Source organism: Gekko japonicus, unplaced genomic scaffold (assembly GCF_001447785.1).
Source record: "Gekko japonicus isolate JY-2015 unplaced genomic scaffold, Gekko_japonicus_V1.1 scaffold152, whole genome shotgun sequence".
NCBI lineage: Eukaryota > Metazoa > Chordata > Lepidosauria > Squamata > Gekkonidae > Gekko > Gekko japonicus.
Genome location: NW_015168050.1, coordinates 1247364 through 1271304, shown reverse-complemented (window position 1 = coordinate 1271304; position 23941 = coordinate 1247364). Strand labels below are relative to the sequence as shown.

Sequence of the window (23941 nt, the reverse complement as noted above, 5' to 3'; positions counted from 1 at the left end):
CTTGGGTGATGTCTTTCATTGCTGTAGTGGTGAAGTGCGCAGACTCTAATCTGGGAGAACCGGGTTTGATTCCCCAATTCTCCACTCCCAGCTGCTGGATGACCTTGGGCACGCCATAGTTCTGGCAGAGGTGTTCCTCAAAAGAGCAGTTTGTCAGAGCTCTCTCAGCCCCACCTACCTCACAGGGTTTCTGTTGTGGAGAAGGGAAGGGAGTTTGTAAGCCGCTCTGAGACTTCAAGTGAAGGGCAGGGTATAAATCCAATCTCTTCTTCTCTTCTTAAATTTTATTTGTTTTTCAAAGTACTCAGGAAAGGGAACCACTCTTTCTGTGGGTTCTGATCTGTGGGGGGGGGGACTCCTTGTTCCCTTTGGGTCTAGACCTTTACTTAGCATCAGAGGGTTCCGAGACCTCCTCCTCTGGGGGTTGTTGGAGTTCTAATCCAATGAGGGCTTTGGATAGTAAGTACTGAAAATCCTCCACCTTAAAGAATCTTTTTGGTTGATCTGGTATCTCTACAGCCTCCAAATTTTGCTCATCTGAGAGAAACTGTCCCTCTTCCTGTCCCTATGCCTCTGAGTTGGAGGAAGTGTCTGAGTCCCAGCCTACTGCCAAATACTCCCCTTTTCTTCAAGTGGAGGGCCCCCTTTTTGGTCTGCCTTACGTTGGCCAGGCGTAAAGACCCAAAGGTTTGTAATCCTTGGACCTGTGTTTGTCGGGACTTCCCGTGTCCCAAGAGGCAGGAGAGGGGAATGAAGAAGAGTGAGGCCCTATGGGGGATCTGGATATCCTACACCCCCTGGTAGGGTTAGGGATGAAGCTTTGGCAGATATTCCCACGCTCCTCCTGCACAGCTTGTTTATCACATGCTGATCTCCTTGGTCGGTTGAGAGCCAGTTTGGTGTAGTGGTTAGGAGTGTGGACTCTAATCTGGGAGAACCGGGTTTGATTCCCCACTTCTCCACATGCAGCTGCTAGTGTGACCTTGGGTCAGTTACAAGTTGTTTCAGAGCTGTTCTCTCATGAGCAGTTCTTAAAAGAGCTCTCTCAACCCCACCTACCTTACAGGGTGTCTTTTGTGAGAAGGGAAAGGAAAGGAGATTGTAAACCCTCTGAGACTCCTTTGGGTAGTGAAGGGCGGGGTATAAACCCATTCTTCTTCTTCTTCTCCTCCTCTTTCTCCTCCTCTTCTTCTTCATAAAAGACATAAGATTCGGGGGGGGGGGACTGATACAGCCCAGAGGGTCTTACGTCACCAGGGCTGGACTCACTGCTGTAACTGGAATCCAAATGAAGGGTATTAGGGCCTTCCACATTGAGTTGGTCATCTTGCGGGGAGGCTGGATTGTGCTTCACTTGAATGCCTAACTGGAACACAGTGGAGACCCTCTGCAGCCTCTCCAGGCATATTCTCTGGTGGGCAGCTCTCTTGGGAAGGGGGTCCTGCAGAGTAGGTATACTTAAAATAACCACCATAGTAAGCCATGTGGCCTGATAGGTCTATTGGTCTAGGTGCACTTCAAATGAGGTGATTTATCTTGGTGCACTTTTTTCTATGCCCCAAGGGGTCAGCCACGGCTGCATGTGCAGACTGCCTGTGGGCCATGCCACTCTCCTTGGTAGTCTCCCTTGTGCCAGGAGTGCCTTGCCCATGAGGGAGGAGTCAGTCTTCCCTGCCGACAAGAAACCATAATCGTTTAGCACACGTTATTCCTTAAGCGGCTGCCATGTGCTTTCCCACTCTCTGCAGTTTAGTAGACTGCAAGGTGTCTCCAGCCACCCCCCCTTTCTGTACTCACTCCACAGAGGGAGCGATGTCCACAGAGGATGAGGGAGAGAAAAAGGGGGGAAAGGAGAGAGGGTGAAGGAGGAAGAGAAACAGAAAGTAGATGAGATAGGGCAGAGTCCTTTTACCTAGCTGCACTCCCTTCTGAGGCAGGAAACAAACTGGAGAGGGTGACTCCCATGAGGCGGAAGACAGGAAGTTGAAAATTAGTTCTTGCCTCCTTTTATTGGATGGTGCAAATCACCTTATCAAGATGTCCGCCACATCAGAGGGAGAATCTGCATTCACTCTTGTTTTAAAATCCACTGACTGTTGTCCTAACTGCCACATATTATTTCAGGGTGTTTCAGGTACATTTACACCTAGCCATTGAATCTTATCTCTGGGCTAAGCTGGCTACTACTTTGCTACTAAATATGTGCTTCATATGTTGGGACAAACTCTGAACATTGAAGCACAATATGTACAGTTCTCCATAGTGTATTATAATACAGGCTATAACTGAAGTGTTGCGTGTACAGAGGCATGGAGTAAGAGCAAGACAACTCCAAAAGACCCAACAAGGGTTAACTACATAAGGAAAGGTTTTTAACATTCATGAGCAATCTCCCAATGAAAGCTTAAAACAATCCTATGTGAGGAGTCTAGAAAAGCCCAGTGGTTTCTGTGTTGTGTGCATCCACCATCCCTTTTCATGAATTACAGAGTCACTACTCCCTAAACTGCAAGTTTGAAGAGAAGCCCCTTTTTTTTTGCTAGCTGACTGGCTGTCTTCATTTGTGATGACAAATGCATTGTTAAAGGTTTCCTGTTTATCTCTGTGGGGCAGCACCAGAAATTGAGTGTGTGTTGATGGGTAGAACATTTCTCCCACTCATTTCCTTGGTAAGGAAGTGCTTCCCTGGGAAATCAATACACACTTCTTTGGTCACACAGGCAGACTGTGCAGCAGTGAATGCCCTGTATCACACAATCAGAAGAAAGAAGTCTGTATGATGCTGGTCCAGAATATCCTTGTGTGATTGTAGGATATCCTACGTAATACCTCCCCCCTAGTATACAGGTTGGGAAATGAGCAACCGGTAATCCACAGGTTCAATTAATCTCTGTAAACAGAAGATTTGTCTTCAGTTACCGTGAAGCTTCTTCCTCAGTGGTCCAGGAGTGGGGCAATCCTTACTCCTGGGATTAGAGCTCCTCTACTCTGAAGGCAGGGCCGACCAACAATTTTGATCCCAGAGGGAGGGGCTTGTTCCCTGGATTCCCAGTCTTTCTCCAAGCCGTGACTCCCTGTTTCAAACTATGTACAAAGACAAAAAACACACTTCCCCCGATGGGGAACACATTCTTAACCCTTCACTTGCATTCCTTAATTTGAGCAGAAGGTCAGAGGTTCGCAGTATAAGCTTGCCAGAAAACCAACCACTGTTCTAAATAATTTCCTTATTTCCCAGCTCATTTGGCATGTCTGCTTGTACCACCAAGGATACAGAGTACTAGACCCATTCAACTCCTAACACCCCCAAGACCCTCAAAGCTGCTGTCCCTGAAGGGTGGGGAGGACTGCCCCACTCCCAACCACTGAGAAGGAAGCTTCATGGTAAGTGAAGACAAATCTTCCATTCTCCAGTGGTCCTGGGAGTGGGACAGTACTTACTCCTGGGACTTAAAAAAACAGTATCTCCTAGGGTGGGCCCAGAAGCTTCTCGGTCCACATGGCATGTTGCAAGACCGTTCTACTGAAGGCTGCCTCTACCACAGCCAATTTATCAATTTGTTAGTGTCCTGTAAATGAATGGACTGACTTCCATGTAGCCACCCTACAGATCATCTCAAAGGAAGGAAAAGCCCTATAGGCCGCAGAGGTAGCCACTCCTCTCAGAGAGTGTGCCGTGATGCCCTGTGATGGCTCCAGCCCTTTGGCATTGTATGCCACCACAATGCAACCCCTCAACCATCTACTCAAGGTGGAGGTTAAAATTCTCTTGCCTAGCGAGGATTTCCTAAGAAAAGAAATGAATAAGGCATTAGTGGTTCTCAAGTGTTTGGTCCTGTCCAGATAGAAACTAAGTGCCCTATGCACATCCATGCAGTGCCATTCTTTTTCCCTCCCATGCTTGGGGGTTAGGGCAAAAGATGGTAGCACTATGTCCTCTAATCTATGGATCACTGAATTCACCTAAGGCAGTGGTGGCGAACCTATGGCATGGGTGCCAGAGGTGGCACTCAGAGCCCTCTCTGTGGACCCGCATGCCATCGCCCCAGCCAGGCCCAGACCATAATTAAAGTGTCGAATTCTCTGCCAAATAATTTTAAGTAAATGAAAGCATTTGGGATTGCTTTCCTTACTTCGTTTGGATCATCTTAAGTTAATGTATGAGTTGTTTTTTTCTAAAGTAAAACCTCAGTATTCAGGTTAAATTGCCATGTTGGCACTTTGCGATAAATAAGTGTGTTTTGGGTTGCAGTTTGGGCACTCGGTCTCTAAAAGGTTTGCCATCACTGATCTAAGGTATGAATGCTAGGTCCAGGCAAAAAACCACCCTATCATTATGAAACACACACAGTTCCTTATCAATGGATAAGGCTCACACCTCTGAAACCCTCCTAGCTGATGTAATGCTCACTAGAAAGGCTGTTTTGAAAGAAAGATCTTTCATGCTACAGGTAGCCATTGGCTCAAAGGGCTCCCTACATAAGGCCTTAAGAACAACATTACGGTTTCAGGTTGGAAAGCAGTGTGTTTGGGGTGGATTCAATAGAGAAGTTCCCCTCAAGAATCTTTTACCATGAAGATGTTGTACTCGGGACTTCCCTTTCCTTGCCCCCCGTACCACCAAAAGAGCAGTTACCTGACGCTTAAATGTGCATGTACTAAGACTTTTCTCTAACCCCTGTTGCAAAAAGGATAAGATCTCACCCACTGCCAGCTCTGAAAGAAATAATTTCTCTGGAAACACATAGACCCTGTACCCCAAGAATAGCATTTCTGGGACTTTTGGAACTGCAGTGGTAAGGAGAAGGCAAGAAAGTCATTCTCTGTAGATGGATACATCCTCAACTGGATCCAACCCAATCTATATACAAGCGTCTGAGGTTGAGCTAACTTGCTACTCTTCTGTTACACAAAGAAAATATTTTTAATAGGTGAAGACACTAGTTGTAAGAAAACTATCCACTCTGTGAAGTAAACAGCCCTGATTTGTATTAATAGTCATAATACTTGAGTGTTTATATAATGCATGTCAAATACTCAAAACACTTCACATACCCTTACAACTCCCCTGACAGGTGTCAGTAGTATCTCCATGCTGCAGATGGAGGCTCTGGGGAAGGTACAATGGTTTTTCCAAGGCCACCCAGTTGGGCAAGAGGTGAGATTTGAAAGAATCACTAGCCACCTTCACAGTATTTAATTACTTTAGTGACTTAGTGTACTATACATAGTAAATTTTCGGTAACTGGTATCATTATGGAGTAGTTTTGATTTAATACTGATGAATAATCATACCATATATCTGCAGTCAAAAACATTACATATAAGCAAGCCCCTATGTAAGTAATTTGAATAACAGCTCAATCATAGTTGTGCATACTCTGCTAGTAATGGTGCAGTGCCAGTTTGGAGTGGTGATTAAGTGCATGGACTCTAATCTGGAAGAACCAGGTTTGATTCCCCACTCCTCCACTTGCAGCTGCTGGATGACCTTGGGCAAGCCATAGTTCTGGCACAGCTGTCCTCTCAAGGACAGTTCTTTCAGAGCTCTCTCAGCCCCACCTACCTCACAGGGTGTCTGTTGTGGGGAGGGGAAGGGAGTTTGTAAGTCACTCTGAGACTCCGAGTGAAGGGCAAGGTAAAAATCCATCTCTTCTTCTCCTTCTATATCAATAACGATCCGATGCTTCCAAAACTGAGGAAAGATGGAATTACTAGCTAGCACTCATGCAGCGTGTTTACTCATGGGCTCCCAGGTAAGTATGCATGTAAGTACATCAAACTCATATGCCAATTTTATTTATTTATATTTACATTTATATCCCACCCTCCCCGCCATTTGGCAGGCTTAGGGCAGCTAACAACATAAATAAATGTACATTAAAATTCCAGTTAAAACTATCAGTCAATATAAAATCATACTATATAAACATAACTTACATTAAAAAACGGTAATCTAATATCAACTGTCAGCTGAATGGTGCTGAAGAATTGCTGGTATTTTTGTTTGGTGCTCAAGCAAGTCCCTTTAATTATATACTAGCCAGCAGAAGCAGGGCCTCTGTGCACATTATGCCTCTGGAGCCCTTTGTCATGGCATGTTAGTTGTACTCTGAGGTAGCTTCCACATAACTCTAGTAACCCCTCACACCTTGAAGCTCATTGACCTGCTCTCCAACCACAGATTAAATATAAACTGTAACACGTGAGTAAGTCCCAGGGCTTGATGAAAGCTCAACCCTTTCTACTTTCCTTATTGAAGGGCTCTTTCAACCAAGAGGCAGGTTAACAGAACTTCCCATCTGGAAAGAAAGAACCCTGAACCTCTCACTAGCCTTAACTAAAGATATAAACACACAGCCCAGTAACCCTGGGCACAGTCCTCTCGTCTCTCTTCCCTACTGAAACTAAGCTTAAATATGCATAACTGGAATGGACACATTCTTCCCCTGTTTATTCCTGCCTCCCTCCTCTCAACTACACCAGATTTTGGAATGCAATCTCCTTAAAACAGGAACCTGTCATCTTTTTCTCTTTGAGGCACCATGTCCCATGCTACTGGGAGGACATACAAAGAATAATACAGTCACTACTGCCTGCAGCCTTCAGATCCAGCAACTTCAACCAAATCAGGCATTGCAATGTTCTCCCAAGGTAACAACTTCCAGAGAGCTAACAATGCTAATCAATTGCTGCATGGAAAGCAGATAGATCCAGGTGGGCCATGTTGGTCTGAAGCAGTAGAAGAAAGGTTGAGTCCAGTGGCACCGTTAAGAACAACAGTGTTTTGCACACACACTTACTCAGATGCACACTTACTCAGACGCAAGGAAAGCAAAAAGTCTACCAACACTGCACTGACCAACAGATAAACTGCATCCCACTTACATATGCAGTACAATAAACGTCTTAGCCTTTAAGATGCCAGTATGGATGCAGAATTTCTATTTTTTTAATGTACTTACTTAATTTATACCATGCCTTTCTCCCCAGAGAGGACCCAAAGCAACTTACCATTGTTCTTTTCTTCCCCATTTTATCCTCACAACAACCCTGCGATGCAGCTTAGGCTGAGAGTATGTGACTGGCCCAGAATCACCTAGCAAGCTTCCATGGTAGAGCAGAGATTTGAACCTAGGTCTCCCAGATCCTACTCCAACACTCTAGCCAACATTCTACACAAAGATGGACTACAAGCCACCAGGAATATTCTATCATGGCATACCTGAACACATCTATGTCACATGAAGCTGCCTTGTATTTATAATTTCATTTATTTCAATTTGTATACTGCCCTTCCCCACAAAGTGGGGCTCAGAGCAGTTCACAGCAGTATAAAAACTGAGGTAATAAATATAATTAAAACAGTATAAAATACAGAGTATAAAAAGCAAACAATTTATAACTGATAGCAGTGGATCCAGCATCAAGCCCCAAAATACACTTAACTGGGAAAGTTCTGAAAGAAAAGCTCAGCCTTACAAGTCCAGGTCTCAGCTGAGAGAACATTCCACCAGGACAGGGCTACAATTGAAAAATGTGCAACCCAAGGGCCTGGCACCACAGTAGGTTGTGAGATGATGACCACAGCCACCAAGTTGGGTCATAAAGGAAGAATATACCGATAATATTGGTCTGTCAAGGTCAGTATTGGCGATTCTAGCAGGGCTTTCCAGGGTTTCAGGGAGAGGACATTTGTATCACCTACTGATTCTTTTGATTGGAGAAGAAAATTTAATCTAGAGCCTTCTGTGTGCTGCACCACTGAGCCACAGCCTGGCTGGTAATCTTTGCAACTGTGCAATCATTTCAGATTTGGGGACATCCAGTACCTGTGGATCAATGGCTATATATGGCCCCACAGTTGCCAACATCCTGATGGAAGCTTTAGAATGGTTCCTCAGCTTCTGTCCCCAAGTGCTTCTCATCTGCTTCAGGTATATCAATGATGTCACCACCAGTGTTCCCTCTAAGCTGAGTTAGTGTGAGCTAGCTCACAGTTTTTTAGCCCCTGGCTCACACATTTTTGTGTTAGCTCAGGAAGGATGGCTCCAGAACAAACTAATTTATGCAGTAGCCAAGTCGCTTGCTCACAACTTTAGTGCCAGTAGCTCACAAAGTAGATTTTTTGCTCACAAGACTCCACAGCATAGAGGGAGCATTGGTCACCTCCTGGACTAATGAAAAGAATGCCCTCAAGAAAATCTACCAGGGTTTCAACAACTTTCACCAGCCTAAATCTGAACCAGTCCATGCAGCAAGTTCATTTTCTGGATACTACTGCACAATTATATGATGGACACATTAGTATCATTTTATATCAGAAAACAATTGATCACTAAAGTTATTCACATGCTCCTAGACAACATTCAGTACACACCACGTGATCCACTGTATCCAGTCAAGACCGCCAATATTTCATCTGCACTAGTCTTTTGGACACAGACATATTCAGGATTTCCAGACTAAGCATTCCTAGAACGACTTTCCACCAGGGGAATAGACAGACTGATAGGACTGGCTCAGAAAGAAGTTATCAGAATGCCCCTGGTTGTCATTTCCATCTGAAACCTGCCCAGTGCATCATGAAGAAGTGTCTGCAACCTCTCTTGAAAGAAAATACTTTCACAGGCTTTAGAGGACAGGCTTGTCCTTGCTTACAGACAGTCCATCAACTTGAAGCAACTATTCACTACCAACAATGGACCAAATTTCTAACCTCTGCAACAAATCTCAGTGCCTGACTCCTCTATCCCCATATTGTCTCAAGCAACATTAGCATGGGACACATCAGTCATACCATGTCAAGTGCTCATTCACCTGTATGTCTATTAATGCAGTGTAGGCTGCCACGTGCCAGCAATGTCCTCTTTCCTATTTACACTGGCAAAACTGGATTGTCTCTACACAAGACAATAAACAAACACAAATCAGGCACTAAATGGCAGCAGTCAAACTAGCAGGGGTGCATTTCAACTTTTCTGGACACTCAGATCAAAGACTGAAGTGCCATACTTCAGCAGAAGAGTTTCAATGGGCCACTCCAGTGAGAAGCTGCTGAGCTAGAATTAACATGCCAATTTGCCAGCTCCCAACCTGGGTTGAATATGGACTGGGAGTGGTTCATTCATTACAGAAAACAAGTGATCTTCCCTTTTCACTTTTATACTGTTCATCATATTTTTCTAATTACCCAGCAGCTGGAGTGGTCCACATCCAGTCTAACTGACCATTTAATCTTGAATGGATGGTTGCCACCTGCATTCCACAATGTAACATCTCTGTCTTGGAATGCTGGACTTTCTGCTCTTCCTTTGTAACAGCTCCCTTCTTCCCCATCCATTTTTATTCTTGTACATATTTACAACTATCTATATGTCAAGTGAATGTAACACTTTCTGCGCCTGAGGAAGTGGGTGCAGGGCCATGAAAATGTATGCAACAATAAATTATTAGTCTTTAAAATGCCTCAAGACTTTTTGTTGTTCTGGATACAATTGATCACATAACTACAACTCTGGAATTTGTCACTAGACTGTTTTTTCCACCCAAGATAGATAAGCACTACTTCAAAAATTTAGCGTGGTCTAATGACATATGCCTGACTACAGTATAACAATCTACCTGTCTGGTGTGGGTTGGATGATCACAAGTCTGACAAAAAGCATGGGAGATTTAAAAAGCTGTACAGCACTAGAATCACAATACATTCACAAGCCATGTTCTAGTAGTCTCCCTCCCATTTATGAGAGATCTGGGTACCTAAAATATGCAGAAGAGTTGCATCCCTCTATCTCATCAGGTTTATATGGACATCTACATAAAAGTATCAGTATGCACAGCCCTTTACAGAGCAATACAACAAACAAGGGGGGGGGGGGGGAGGTCTCCGCCCCAAGGAGCATATAGTCTACATGGGAGATGAGACGTAAGGATTGAAAAAAAGACGATGGGACAATCTGAGCAAATTCATATGCTTAGATCATTTTGGTTGGAGAAAGGTATTAAGGGCCAAAGGCATTAAAGAAAATATGGGCTCTGAGAAGAAATGTAAATGAAGAGCCCCCAGCTATTGAGAAAACATTTGACAAGCAAGGTTTGAGTATCTGCAACCTGTCTCTCCCCACCAGTCAGGAACAATGGGACAACTGTTGTCCAAGCTGCACACAGCCCCCAGTCTAGTGTGTGTGTGGAGAAGATAACACAGCAGATCTCAGAGGCCCTTGTAGCATCATATTAATCAAGGTCAAGTTCATCCCAGATTCAGCACTGCTAGTATGATCTGAGAAAAGCTTGTCCTCTTATTTCTCATCCTCCCAAGGGAGAATTAAACCAAAGATGTTAGTTTTACAAAGGAAAGAAGATTCAGAGACTGATACAGGTGTAGTGTATTCCCAATAAGCTTTAAAAGGCATAGTTACTTAAGATACCTTTTGAGGAAAATGTATTTATATATGCAAATCCATGTCAGAAATTCATGCAGGGAGAATCCATGCAAAACTTTCCAACACCCATGCCCCTCTGCAATGCTTACTGTACCACATACTTAAAAGCTGTAAGATAGTTTTAGAGGCCTTATTTGATTTTTCAAGTCTGTTCTTTTTCCTTCCTAATTTGACATCTAATGTAACATCTCTTCCCATTTTCTCTTCTAGACACTCACATGAGAGCTGACTGAACCCCTCCCCCAGTAGTCCTGCAGTCTTCTAGTCCTCAAAACCCACAATTAGAATGAAGCAGATCTTGTGGTAAGGAAGAAGAGAGCTGCCTGCTAAGTAACTCACCCCCAATACATAATTAGTACTAAGCAGACCCTCGCTACAAAGACTAGCAATGCATACGCTAAACTTTGTAAAAATTTCTCCTTGGGTCCTGAGAAAGAAGGGCATATAAATATTTTAAATAAATAAAATCCATCAAAGTGGAAATTAGCTTTATCTGGTGGGGTAATATCCAATTGATTGATTCCCAAGTGAAACTACATGCAAACTACTTAATAAATTGACAACCTGCAGAGTCCCTCCTGAACTGAAAAGGGTTGCCAGATGTGTCATTATCGTTAAGGGATGCCGTCTGTATATCTCAACACCATACTTGAATAACCATGAAAAGCTTCAGCTGCCCATATCCACTTAGCTTCTAAGCAATTTTTTAACCCAAGTAACTCATGCTCAAAAATGTCCTTTGCTAGGAAATTTTATCAGGCACTCTCTCTGCCTCCTTCCCTCAACCCACTTTATTATTTTTTTTTAAAGTCCTGCCTCATTTCAGGCAGGCCCCAAAGTAGCAGAAAAAACTCCAGCAGGGAGACAAAAAAAAAAAAGTTCCAAGACTAATAGTTAGCAGAGTTTAAAAGCCAAGGCATGTAGAAGTCCAACACCTACCTCCAGGGCTCATGTTCTGCAGAGACAGGAAAAACACAGGCACTCACACCGTGATTTCTTAAGCCAGATGACTAGATAGAAAGTAGCAAAGGGTGTGTTTGCATATGTGTGTGTTCATGTCCAGTTGAGGGGGGGAAGAGGGGAGGGGGGAGGAGAGAAATGAATTACACTTTAGTTGTCCCCTCTCTTTAGAATGCCAAAAAAAGGCAAAGAAATAGAACTCATCAGAAACAGAACTTAGCACACTTGGCTCCATTGGCCAAACATTTACAAAGAGATAGCTGTGAGGCACAAAGCCCTTTTCTTTCTGCAGCAAAGAAATATGGTCAAGGCATGGAAACTGAATTCCCCAGGTCTCAGACATGGGACTCATCACATTTTCTCCAAGTGGAGCTAAAAAAGAAAGGCACCCCTCCCCCATACTCATGCAACTCAAGCACAAATACCAGTAAGCTTGCATGGAAAAGAACCCCTCTTCCCACAAACTCAATTGCCTTAGCAAAGAACAGCCCAGAAAACACAAGGCTTTCTTCCCTTCCTCCAGTCCCCCCCTCCCCCCGCACAAAGCTAGAATGGCAAAATCAGGAAGTGGGGTGGGGGGGAGAGCAACCTATCTGTAGCACATTACAAAGAAGCAGAAAAGTTTGAATTATTTTAAAGAACAAAGGCAGTTTTGATGAGACTCACCCAAACAGCTGAAAACTCGCTTATTCTCCTGGCTATGTTAGCTAAGATGATCCGCCCCCTTCAGGGTCACATGGTTCAGAATGCTAGTCAATGATCAAAGGAGCATTGTCACTGTGAATAATGAGCATCCCACAGTGCAAGGGACTTCGGCAGTAGCTAGAAGAGGGGGATAATTACTGCCTAGGGGTGCAAATAGCCAAACAGCCAAGCAAAAGCAGGGGAAAGGTTCAGTCGGGCAGTTTAAAAAGAAATGGGCGTGCAAGTCGTCCTTGCAGCAGAACAGACTCTTCAGGAAGGGGGGAGAGGAAGAGAATTCAGTGACTGAAACAATATCAAGGCAGACTGGAGAAATGAATACCCAACCTCAAACATCTTTACTCCCAAATAAATCTTATTCATTTCAGTAGGATCTGAGAATATATATATTTAGATTTGCAACCTTGCATTCCTATGCAATTCAAGGCTTACACCCTGCAGTAAACATGTATGGGATCAAGCTGCCTGCTCCTTCCTATATACTTGCCATGTCAATGACACACTGGCCAGGATGCAACGTGAATATAAGCATGTTTACTTGGAAAACTGGGTTTGTGAGGAAAGAAAGCTTCAGGGTTTACTCAAGAAAGGGCTGTTAGATTTGAGTCCAGTAGCGCCTTAGAGACCCAACAAGAGTTTCAAGGTACAAGATTTCGAGAATCAAAGCTCCCTTAATCAGACACAGTACAGGAGAAATGTAGATATGAGTCCTTTTATCCTGGTCAGAAGGTGGGAGGAGTGTTGCAAAGAATGACTTTAAAGGACGCATAGTTAAAATGTATATTGCCATCAGCTTGATTAGAGCAGAGGGGGGAGGCTTGGAGAAAGAAAATTAGCATCTGTAGTGAGATTAAAGAAAATGGTTACCTTGGTTGGCGGGGGTGTGGTTCCATTGTTCTGAACTTGTGAATTAATTCCAGTTCAGCGGTCTCACCTTGTAGTTTCACTTTCAAATGTCTTTGTTTGAGGACTGCTACACAAGGTAAGGCTGCAGCCTTAGCCACAAGAAAAGTCACACTGAGTTCCTGAGTAAATTTACATAAGATCAGAAAGCCACACTCCAAAAGCATGAACATTCACTCAGTGCAGACGTCTGGGTACTCTACACTGGTAACTAGCACACTTCTACTCCCTGCCACACACAAAAGTCTGTGAGATACGGTGGCTAGAAACTCTGGACTTGCTTTATTTAGCTATGGTGGCCACTGAGTGGTTATGAGGCAAGTCAGGCACTGCCAAAGCTGCATCATAGGGCTGTTGTAAGGGCTGAGTTCCCCACAATACATGCATACCCCCTGAAAAATTCCTCCAAACAGCCAATATGTATATTTTACCTATTTTTATTCTGTCTTTCCTCTAAAGGGTTCAAAACAGGGATTTTGTCTACCAAACCACTCTGTGAGGCACACTAGATGAAGAGTAGGATCCCAAAGTCACTGAGTCCACCTTCATGACAGCAGAGGTTTGAACCTGTCCCTCCCTGGTCCTAGTGTCACCACTACCACCAGAGCGCTTGGTTGCCACCCCCAAATTCCTCCCATGTAAAACAATGGGTTCAGATATCTCATAATCTGAATGGGGAAGCAAAAAGACCTCAGGAGGAATTACAGAGAACAAGGGAAAGGCACACCCATCACTAGTTCCAAAGGGCAAGAACATTATAGATTACACTCAGATTGCCCTAGTTGGGATGCTGTTGGGAGGTCACTTCCCCACAGCACCCATGTTGCTTTTGTGTGCTTCTAAGGATTTCCCCATCTTTTCTGTGGCAACTGGCATAACCTTCTGCATGCCAAGCAAAGGCTCTACCATTGAGCCACACCCCACACCCCCAATCAGGCTCTCTGAATTCCAGGCTTTAAGTTAAAAATCTCCAGCCTCTTTCTTTGCAGAGATATGTATTTCCCCTTATATCTCTGCAATGGAAAAGTCTCAAGACTTACTTAAAAAAAAGAAAGTTGGGAATTCAGAATGCCTGACAGGTAGATAGCTATAGTAATATGCTAACTGCTGATTTTAAAAAAGCCCTCCTGTGGCAGGGGAAATGGCCACTACAGGAGACTGGGCAGGGGAAATACAGAAAAACTGCCACCTGGAAACCCCATTGCCATTGTACTATACCTGCAGTTGCCCAGGCTAGCCCAATCTCATCAGGTCTCAGAAGCAAAGCAGGGTCAGCCCTGGCTAGTATTTGGATGGGAGACCTCCAAGAAATACCAGGGTTATGACGCTGAGGCAGGCAATGGAAAACCTCTATGGGGTTGCCATAAGTCAGCTGTCACTTGGCAGCACTTTCCATCACCGTAACTGCAGTCACAACTGCAATGGGAAACTAACCCATCTCCATGTGGAAAACACCTAGGCTACCAGGTGCTCTGGGTGGAGACCAGAAGACTGGATAGCTTGCTTGGGTGTCTTAGCAAGAGAACAGGATTGGGATATCCAACTACTATGCTAAATCTGATTCTAAGTAGAATTAGGAATGCTCAAAGAACCTGATCTCAGTGGGCTTAAGCCTGGAAAAATCTGCATATGAACAGGTGTATATGTGTATGTGTGTGTGTATAGCACCTCAGCAATTGCAAAACTGTATTCTGCCATAACCAGGAAGGGCAGAAGGTCTTATACCCCAAATGACATCACATATAGTTTATACATTAAAGAATCTCTAATTGGTTCCAAGCAGTTAACATCATACAAGCATCATTAAACCTTACTATTGGTCTCTCATGTATTGTCAGTGATTACATTTGCTTATCTGCTCTTCAGAGCAATGGGAACATTAGGGAACACCGAGAACCTTTCTGACCTCAGTGACCTTAATGAAGCTAGTCCCTTTTTCCCTTGTTTCTGGGGAGCTAGGTGATAAGAGTTATGATTCACATTCAACTTCACTCTTGACGTCCTTGCAATTTCTTGAATACACATTCCATTTTTATTGCATCCTAATTCTATCTCCAGAGGCCTCTAATAATGCTTTTCCTTAATATATATAGTTTTATATACAAAAGGTGCAGTTATAACATATATTCTACTATAAACTTCTCTAATCAAAAGATTCTAGGTTACATACCAAGATCTTGATCTATTATAATTAAATTTCTGAAGGCACTGTGACAGCTGCCAATATATAAGCATATCAGAGGAAATGTCAGACACCAGAGGTTAAGACGCTGAGCTGCAGACCAGAAGGTCTGTAGTTCAGCAGTCCAAAACCCTAGTGCCGCATGACGGAGTGAGCGCCTGTCTCTAGCACCAGCTCCTGCCAACCTAGCAGTTCGAAAGCAAGAAATTGCAAGTTGATAAATAGGTACCTCTTCAGTGGGAAGGTAACAGTGTTCTGTGTGCCTTGGCATTTAGTCATGCTGGCCACATGACCACGGAAATCTTTTTGGACAGTTCTGGCTCTTCGGCTTGGAAACGGAGATGAGCACCACCCCCAGAGTTGGATTCGACTAGCTGTTGAATAAGGGAACCTTCACCTTTTTAATGTTTAGAGAGAGAAAAGAGTTTTATAGATTGGGTTAGAGGGCAGGATGTCATTTTTAGCAACATATTCTAGGAAAGGGAACCATTTTTCTATGAAACAGGTTTCCTGGGATAAATTTCTGTTTGTAGTAGACGATCAGAGATTTTTTCCCCATTATTAGTTGCTCCCAAACATTTGTGTACCATAAGGATCTAGTAGGTGCCATGTGGGATTTCCAATTCAATGCAATGGATGTTTTTGCTGCTACTAATAGACTATTAATTAGATTGAATCTCATTCTAGGGGTATCTGTGTCTTGCCAATAATTCAAGAAAATCATTTTTGGCTTCATTGGGACTGTGTATCCTATTATGAGATGTATTTGTGAGAGAATGTTGTTCCAGAAATCTTTTAGAAACTTACATTGCTACCAGCAGTGAGCAAAAAATCCTACTTTCACGTACCTCCTCCAACAATGTAAAGACATAATTATTGCCAATTTTTTAGGAGCTCCTGTCTCTAGTTGCAGCTCCTGCCAACCTAGCAGTTCGAATGCAAGAAATTGCAAGTAGATAAACAGTTACCACTTCAGTGGGAAGTAACAGCGTTCCATGCACCTTGGTGTTTAGTCATGCTGGCCACATGACCACGGAAATGTCTTCAGACAGCGCTGGCTCTTCGGCTTTGAAACGGAGATGAGCACCGCAACCCTAGAGTCGGACTCGACTGGCTTTCGAGCAAGGGAACCTTTACCTTACCATCTTGTTAGGATTTTAAAAGCTTGTAGCTTTGTTGGTATAGCAGAAGAGTTGGCAAAGGAGGAAGACCAGATGTAGGATCACTGAGTATCCATTAAAATGATATCACACTCGTGATGTCACACTTTCTGATAGCTGAGAGGTCTTATATTGCTCACAAGAAGTAAAAGATGATATATTTTTGAAATTAGTCCTTTAGAGCCCAAGTCAGCATTTGCCAATCGTTTTCCAAAGTCCGTTTGAGGAAGCTTAAGATTGTGGGTAAGTATAAGTGCAATGCAACATGGTTCATCTGAAAATATAAGTACCATGGAATCTTATGTTGTATTTTCTGCTTTAGTATCGATTTTGAGAGCAAGCTACATTTTGTAGAGATGTCCATCAGGTGGGTGACCCCTGTCCTCCTCCAGATGTCCGTTGTAGTTGGTTTTTTGCCTGGGAGGAACCATTCTTGTCTTGTTACAGAAATGTGGGAAAGTGGGATGTCTTCAGAACTAGTTTACTCCTGAGGGAATCCCATGTTTTTAGAATGGATGTAAGGAAGACATATTGACTGATCGTGGATGGATGAGATTCGGGATTGCTCCATTACTTCATATACAGTCTTAGGATGTAAGAGAGGTTGCAAAGAGTAGTACCTTCCTGGAAAAATCATACAGAATTAAAGGGACACGTGGCCCATCAAATCTGAGGAACAGTTCCAAATAAGAACTTTAGTCTAAGTGTCAGCTAACCTGAAAACTGTTTATTTTACTGGGTCAAGAACTGAGGGTCAGTTTTGGCAGGAGGAATTGGTCAGTAGGTGGAAGCTGCCAGTCTAGTCAAACAGAAAAAGGAATATTGCTTCTAGGAAAATGTATTTATTATTATTATTAATTTATTATTTAAAATGAGAATATTTCCTCAGTTATTCAGTGGACCCAATTTAGAGGGACAGGAAGTTCTATGTCTGATGCCTGTTCTGCTGTAGTTGTTTCTGGAGTGTCTTTTCCTTATCGGCACTCCTCTGAGACAAGAAGTGCTTCATTCTTCTTACATCTACAGATGGTGCTGCATCCTGAATGAAACAGGTTCAAAACAAGGAACAGGCCATTCTGTCTGCCACTACATTCCTTAGCCATAGTAAAGAAGCTGGAGGTCAGTTCAGTGTGCATGCCCACGAAAGCTTATACCTAGAATTAAACTTTGTTGGTCTTAAAGGTGCTGCTGGACTCTAACTTTGTTCTGTAAGTCAGTTGTGTGCTGGCTTGCAGCAAGCCCTTGGCTCCAGAGCTCTGCAACAACTTCTGGGGATTTCTGCAGCATTGGGATAAGAGCTGCAGATGGTGGGGCTGAACACAGGAGGAAGCATTTATTTGCTTTCAAAACTGGGGAGAAATCCATCCCCGCCCCCCTGCAAGCCCCTTTGCAGTGCCTACCAAATGGAAATAGGTGAGCTGGCCCCAACTTTAGCCCTATTAATTGTTCGTGTGCACAGCCTGTTTACTTGGGAGTAAGGAAGGGAGAGAGATGCAGTACAATACCCACTCACTGGCTTCTCGGACAGGCCCTAAGAAACGAGGGAAGGTTGGTTTTGTTTTTCCACTGTCCTCAGCTTCCTGTGGGCTGGCAAGCAAAGAGGAGGAGGAGACACAAGACACACTTTGGAGTGGGGGGAAATCCTGCTTATTTAATACATGCTTAGTTAGTCCGAAGGGTGAGATTGGGAGGAGGAGGTAGCTCCCAAAATTCATGTTCAAAGGGGGAGATTGGAGTGGGGGCACTGCAAGATTGATACGGGGCATCGCAAAATTGATAGGGGGCACTTCCCTCTCCATCCTCCCCCCCTGCAGTCAAAGCTGAGGCACTCGCCTAGAACCTCTTTCGAGAGCTCATTGTTCCTAGTCAACAATAAATTTCTGACCTGGGCAAAAGCCAAATATATTCTCTATCTCAGGGTGGGACATGCAGAAAATAATAAATTATTAACATTTGCTACCAAGGGGCAGCTCAGACAGAGTGGGGAACAGAGTTTTGCTGGGAAAAGTCTGTCTCACAGTAAAGGAAAGCAGCAAGGGTCCATCAAAACGTGCTAGCTTTATCTGCCATCAAGGGAACAGTTCTAGAAACGCAGACCATTCTTATAAAATGGTCTGCCCTTTCAAGAATAATTTTCACTAGTCAGGATTTCCTCTAAAATGGGAATTCTGTGGAAATAGGAATTAGGAGGACATTTGGAAAACAATTACTTTGAATATGCTTTCTTTATATGGTATAGTAAACTAAGTATGCTCATCTTCTGGACATTTAGCCATTGGCATTCTGGAATTAATATGAAAATGGCAACAGGTTTGGGGGAAAACTGAAAAAAACCCTAATAAAGCTATTGGGGCTATTTGAGAGGAAGTCATCTTTTAAACACATGGTTTCAATTTGTGGGCTAAAAAAAAGAACGATTAACAAATATTACTTCAAAGCTCCCTGTGAGTTAGACAAAGTAAAGAAAACATGTTACCATGCTATTACTAATAATCTGTATAGGCAAAAGAAAGAGGAACCTGGCTTAAATTCCGCTTGCAAGACTTATGCACACTTAGAGGGAATTTTGGGGCACGAAGGCTTGCAAAGTCACATTAACTGAAATAGGTCTCCATTTACATCTAGAGTTGATTCATTTCCCCAGGTAGGGTTCCCATCTTCTCAATAGGCACATTTAAGTTTCATAAACAAAGCCTTCCCACTGTTACATCTCCTCTCCACATAGTTAAACCTTCACTTGTTCTATGTTATGCATACCACATAGTTGTTAAAAGCCCAAGAACCTTCCCTGTGGAGGGCTGACAACCCTATACCCCAGTTCTCAACAGATTACATAGAAACTGCTTACTGTGGAACATATTCCCCAATGAAATGTTGACAATTGGGAGGAAAAGAAAATATTGCATTAAATGAAAAAGAAAGGCTATGTGACATGGGCTGCTACCACACAGGGTTCTTTCCCCAGGGGGAACACGGCATGTCCTAGCATTCTTGAGGAGCTTCAATTCAACACTGTGATCTTTCTGAGCATGGCAGCTAGAGCTCTTCAGACTTTCCCCTTTGTGTAGGAGCAACTAAGAGTTTTCACATCCGTTTGTAAACTCTTTTATGCGCTTCATACTAAAGTAAAGGTAAAGGTTCCCTTGCTCGAAAGCCAGTCGAATCCGACTCTAGGGTTGCGGTGCTCATCTCCGTTTCAAAGCCGAAGAGCCAGCGCTGTCCGAAGACGTTTCCGTGGTCATGTGGCCGGCATGACTAAACACCAAGGCGCACGGAACGCTGTTACCTTCCCACCGAAGTGGTACCTATTTATCTACTTGCAATTTCTTGCTTTCGAACTGCTAGGTTGGCAGGAGCTGGAACTAGAGACAGGAGCTCACCCTGTCTTGCGGCACCCGGGTCTTGAACCGCTGAACTACTGACCTTCCACAGCCTGCAGTTCAGCGTCTTAACCACTTGAGCCATACTAATTTGCTGCTATTCACAGGTCTTACAGATTGCCTTCATCCAGTCTTAGCTTTATTTACTGCTCAGTGACTTATGCATCTTGACTCCAATTGGCCCTTCCAAGGAACATCCTTCTCACCTGCTACCTATATGTAATGGTTGGTGACCTCTGTTTCAATGTACCTGAAGAAGCGTGTGTGCACACAAAAACTTATACCCAGAATAAAACTTTGTTGGTCTTAGAAGTGCCACTACACTCAATCCTTATACATTCAGTGTGTTTGATAGGTAAACCTATACCCATAAAATATTTAATTACTCAATTACTAATATTAAAGAATATGAATTAATGATGTATTTTATTAAAACTTCCAAACAAACAGGATCCTTAGTGTGCAAAAAAAAACCCACCTCATTCCACCGTACCTTCTCCACAACCCAGGCAGTAAAATAAGATTGGAGTCCTAAACAGATCAAGATGGGTAGCCGTGTTAGTCTGTCCGTAGCAGTAGAAAAGAGTAAAAATCCAGTAGCACTTAGTCTTTGGTAGGGTATGAGTTTTCGTCAGCTAGCTGCCATAGTGGCTGATAGGGAGGGGGGAGGCTTGGAATGTTCACTTTCATTTCTCTGGTCGTCTTGGTAATGCTCCCTTATCTATATGTTTTATGTGCCTGACCTTAGCTGTACCACTGTCTCTGAGAAAGCAGGACCTTTACATTCTGGTGGAGCCCCTCATTTCTGATTGGCTCTATGCTACCCAGTGACCCCTTTGAACCTTGTATATCCATTCACCCCACACTTGTTTCTTTAGTCTTAACACAGAACCTGAAGTAGAGATGCTCAGCCAATACTGTATCAATAAACTTTCCTTCTGAAGAAGCGAGTTGATTCTGATTGTTGCAGGAGTCTGACAAGTCACTGTGACTCACAAAAGCTCATTCCCTACCAATGATTATGTTAGTCTAACATCCTAAACTCAGCTACAGACTTCTAAGAGTTACAGACTTCTAAGCCTGTAACTTTAGTGGACTTAATTGCACTGTAGAATTTCACTGTAAGGCTATAATCCTATACTGGGATGAAACTCACTGAATTACCAGGTGCACAGGGGCCCAATTTGAATTGGGACCATGGCACAGGGGAGTAGGGTTGCCATCAGACCTGGAGAAAAACAGAGGCTGAATGTGTGGAAATGGGCAGCTGAAGCTATTGGCTTGGAGGTAACATCCCATTTAGCCTCTGTTAAAGAGACAGGACATTTTTCCCTCCAAGAAGCTGGCAACCATTAAGGGGAGAGGGGGCTGAAGTCCTCCCCACACTATTTTTTCCAACCTGAAATAGCTCCAGGAAGCTGCTATTTGCCCCCTCCCCTAGGAGAATATGTGTAGCCCAAGTGTTCCTAACCTTTCTGAGATTGAGGGCATCTTTGGAATTCTGACAAAGGGTGGTGGGCACAACCACAAAACAGCTGCTGTTGGAGTGAGGTTATGTATAACTCTAATAGTAACTACTCTTTAATGTTTCAGGCAGAAAATCTTTTTAACAGAATGCATTTTAATCTGCACAGCAAATCAGAAGCCCCATTCTCTTCACTTACCATGAAGCTTCCTTCTTGGTGGTCTGAAAATGGGACAGCCTTGAATCATGGGAATAAGTTCCTTCTCTTATAATACTTTATTTATTCAGTTTTACTATACAGCCAACAGCATTTTTATGTATACATTTTCATGTTTTTGGAGTCTTACTTATAATATATTTTTTCCACCATTTATATACTCTTATCCATCTTTTTTGGAACATTAACTCATCTTTTTTTTTTTTTGGTAAAAAGTTTTATTTCCCTCTCCTATGTTTAGATTCACATTCATTATTTCCAATATTATCTGCTTGATAGTTTTCCAAAATTTTTGCATATTACACCATTTTCACCATATGTGAATAAATGTTCCTATATTATTCTTACATTTCCAGCAATTCTTTGAGATTTTAGGTGCACTTTTCCCAATTCTATCTGGCGACCAGTACCATCTATGGAGCATCTTATATATATTTTCTTTATAAGCTAAGGTATCTCATTGTCTTCCATATTTTGGTCCAGTCATCATTATCTATATTGTAACCCATATCTTTCATCCATGCTACCATTGATGGTTTAACAGTCTCATCTTGCATATATCTTTCTAATAAAAAAAGTGTATACTTTTTGTATTAATTTATCACTGGTTGACAACCATATCTTGTCTAATTCATTATTTCCTGTATAAAACCCCATAATTTTATCTTTACTATATATAGATTTTAGTTGTGTATATTCCCACCATGTTAGATGTATACTTGCTGTATCCAAGTTTTTAAATCTTATCTTTTTTGTCTAATAAGTACTCACATGTTTCTATCTTATCTTTAGTCAAAAGAGCTGGTTTTATAAATGCTTCAAGTGGGGAGACCCACCTTGGGATTTTCTTGTTGTATTTTTCCTTTAAATTCTGCCAGTATTTTATCAATGATCCCCTTATTATATGCTGTTGAAAATTTGAATGCACTTTATCTTTATTATACCAAATATAGGCATGTCAACCCATTTTAAGATCATGTCGGTCTAGATTTAGGGTTCTCCTATCTTCTAATTTTATCCAATTTTTAATCCATGTTAAAGCTGAAGCTTGATAATAAAGTTCTCAATTAGGAAGTCCCATACCCCGACTTTCTTTTTTCCCCTTGTAAATATTTTCATTCTGATTCTTGGTTTTTTGGGATACCATATGAATTGTCTCACAATTTTATCCAAATCCACAAAAAAATTCTTTTTCTTTAATATTGGTATATTTTGAGTGAGAAAAAGAAAGCGTGGTAGAATGTTCATTTTTATAGTAGCTATTCTCCCTAATAGTGATAGTTGTATATATTTCCATTTTAAAAAATCTCTTTTAATTTCTTCCTGTAATTTTGAATAATTATTTTCCATTAATCCACTGTTTCTATTGGGCATCTGGATGCCTAAATAAACAACTTTGTTAGTAATTTCCGACTTTGCAATCTTGGAGATTTCATGTTTCTCTTTCTGTGTACAATTCTTAGTCATGATCTTTGTTTTCTTTGTATTCAATTTAAATCCCGCTACTTCTCTGTATTTCTGTATTGTGGCGAGCAAGGGCGCCATCGATATATCTGGTTCTTCCAGAATAAAGACTAGGTCATCCGCAAATACCTCAAGTTTGAACTCTTCATCTTTAACTTTCAATCCTTTTATTTATTTTCTCTTACTAGATCATTTAACGTTTCTAAGACGAATATAAACAATAATGGTGATAAAGGGCACCCCTGTCTAGTTCCCTTTTGAATATCTATTTTTCCTGTCAGTTCTCCACTAATTATAATTTTGGCTTGTTGTTCCCTATATATTGCCGATATCATCGAGAGAAAATTACTACCACAGTCCCATGCGCTCAACTTCTGAATCATATATTCCCATGACACATTATCAAATGCTTTTTCCGCATCGACGAATACCAGTGCTAATTGCTTCTCCGGATGTATTTCATAATATTCTAGTACGTTAATAATGGTTCTTATGTTGTTTTTTATTTGTCTTCTAGGAAGGAAACCCGCTTGATCATTATATTTTGGACTAGTTCTTTAAATGGTATGAAGATCTCTTCTTCAAATGTTTGGTATATTTCCGCTGGCAATCCATCAGGTCCAGGTGATTTCTTCTTTTTTTGTTTCTTAATTGCTTCAATAATTTCCCTTTTGCACCTTCTCCTGTTAAATCTACCTCTGATGACTCTTGGGTGGCTAAGGAGACTGGGTATCTGGGCAATTCAAATTCACTAATAAAGATGGGATATAAACTAATAAATGGGAAACATAGCTGAAAATGGGGCAGGGGGGTGATAAAAGGTTGGTGGTGGGGAGGAGAGAAGGAAGCAGGGAATGTTAAGATATGGGGGCTGCCAGGCAGAGGGAAAGAGGAAACTATGTGTGAATAAAATGTATGATACAGATTTTCCCCACTAGGAAAGCCAGAATTAGCCACAGCTCTGTATAATGTGTGCCTATAGTCACAAGCCAGTGTTTTCTACTGTGCAATGTTTATAGCAGCCTGCAGTAAAGTCCTTAGAGTAACCCTGAAAAATCAACAG

At 42.4% G+C, this 23941-nt stretch overlaps 1 protein-coding gene across 6 annotated transcripts in view; it reads right to left on the bottom strand.

Moving 5' to 3' along the window:
- SEPT9 (septin 9) overlaps positions 1-23941 on the bottom strand; it is a 326641-nt gene that overhangs the window by 42335 nt on the left and 260365 nt on the right. The window contains exons 1-2 of one of the 6 annotated variants that reach the window (XM_015414349.1): positions 12072-12128; positions 11385-11455 (exon numbers count right to left, since the gene is read on the bottom strand). The exons of the other annotated variants lie outside the window; for them this stretch is intronic. Of the exons in view, the coding sequence (XP_015269835.1) occupies positions 11385-11397 (13 nt within the window). The 5' untranslated portion in view covers positions 11398-11455; positions 12072-12128. Of the gene's footprint in view, positions 1-11384; positions 11456-12071; positions 12129-23941 lie in introns of those variants that run through there. 6 annotated transcript variants of the gene reach the window in all.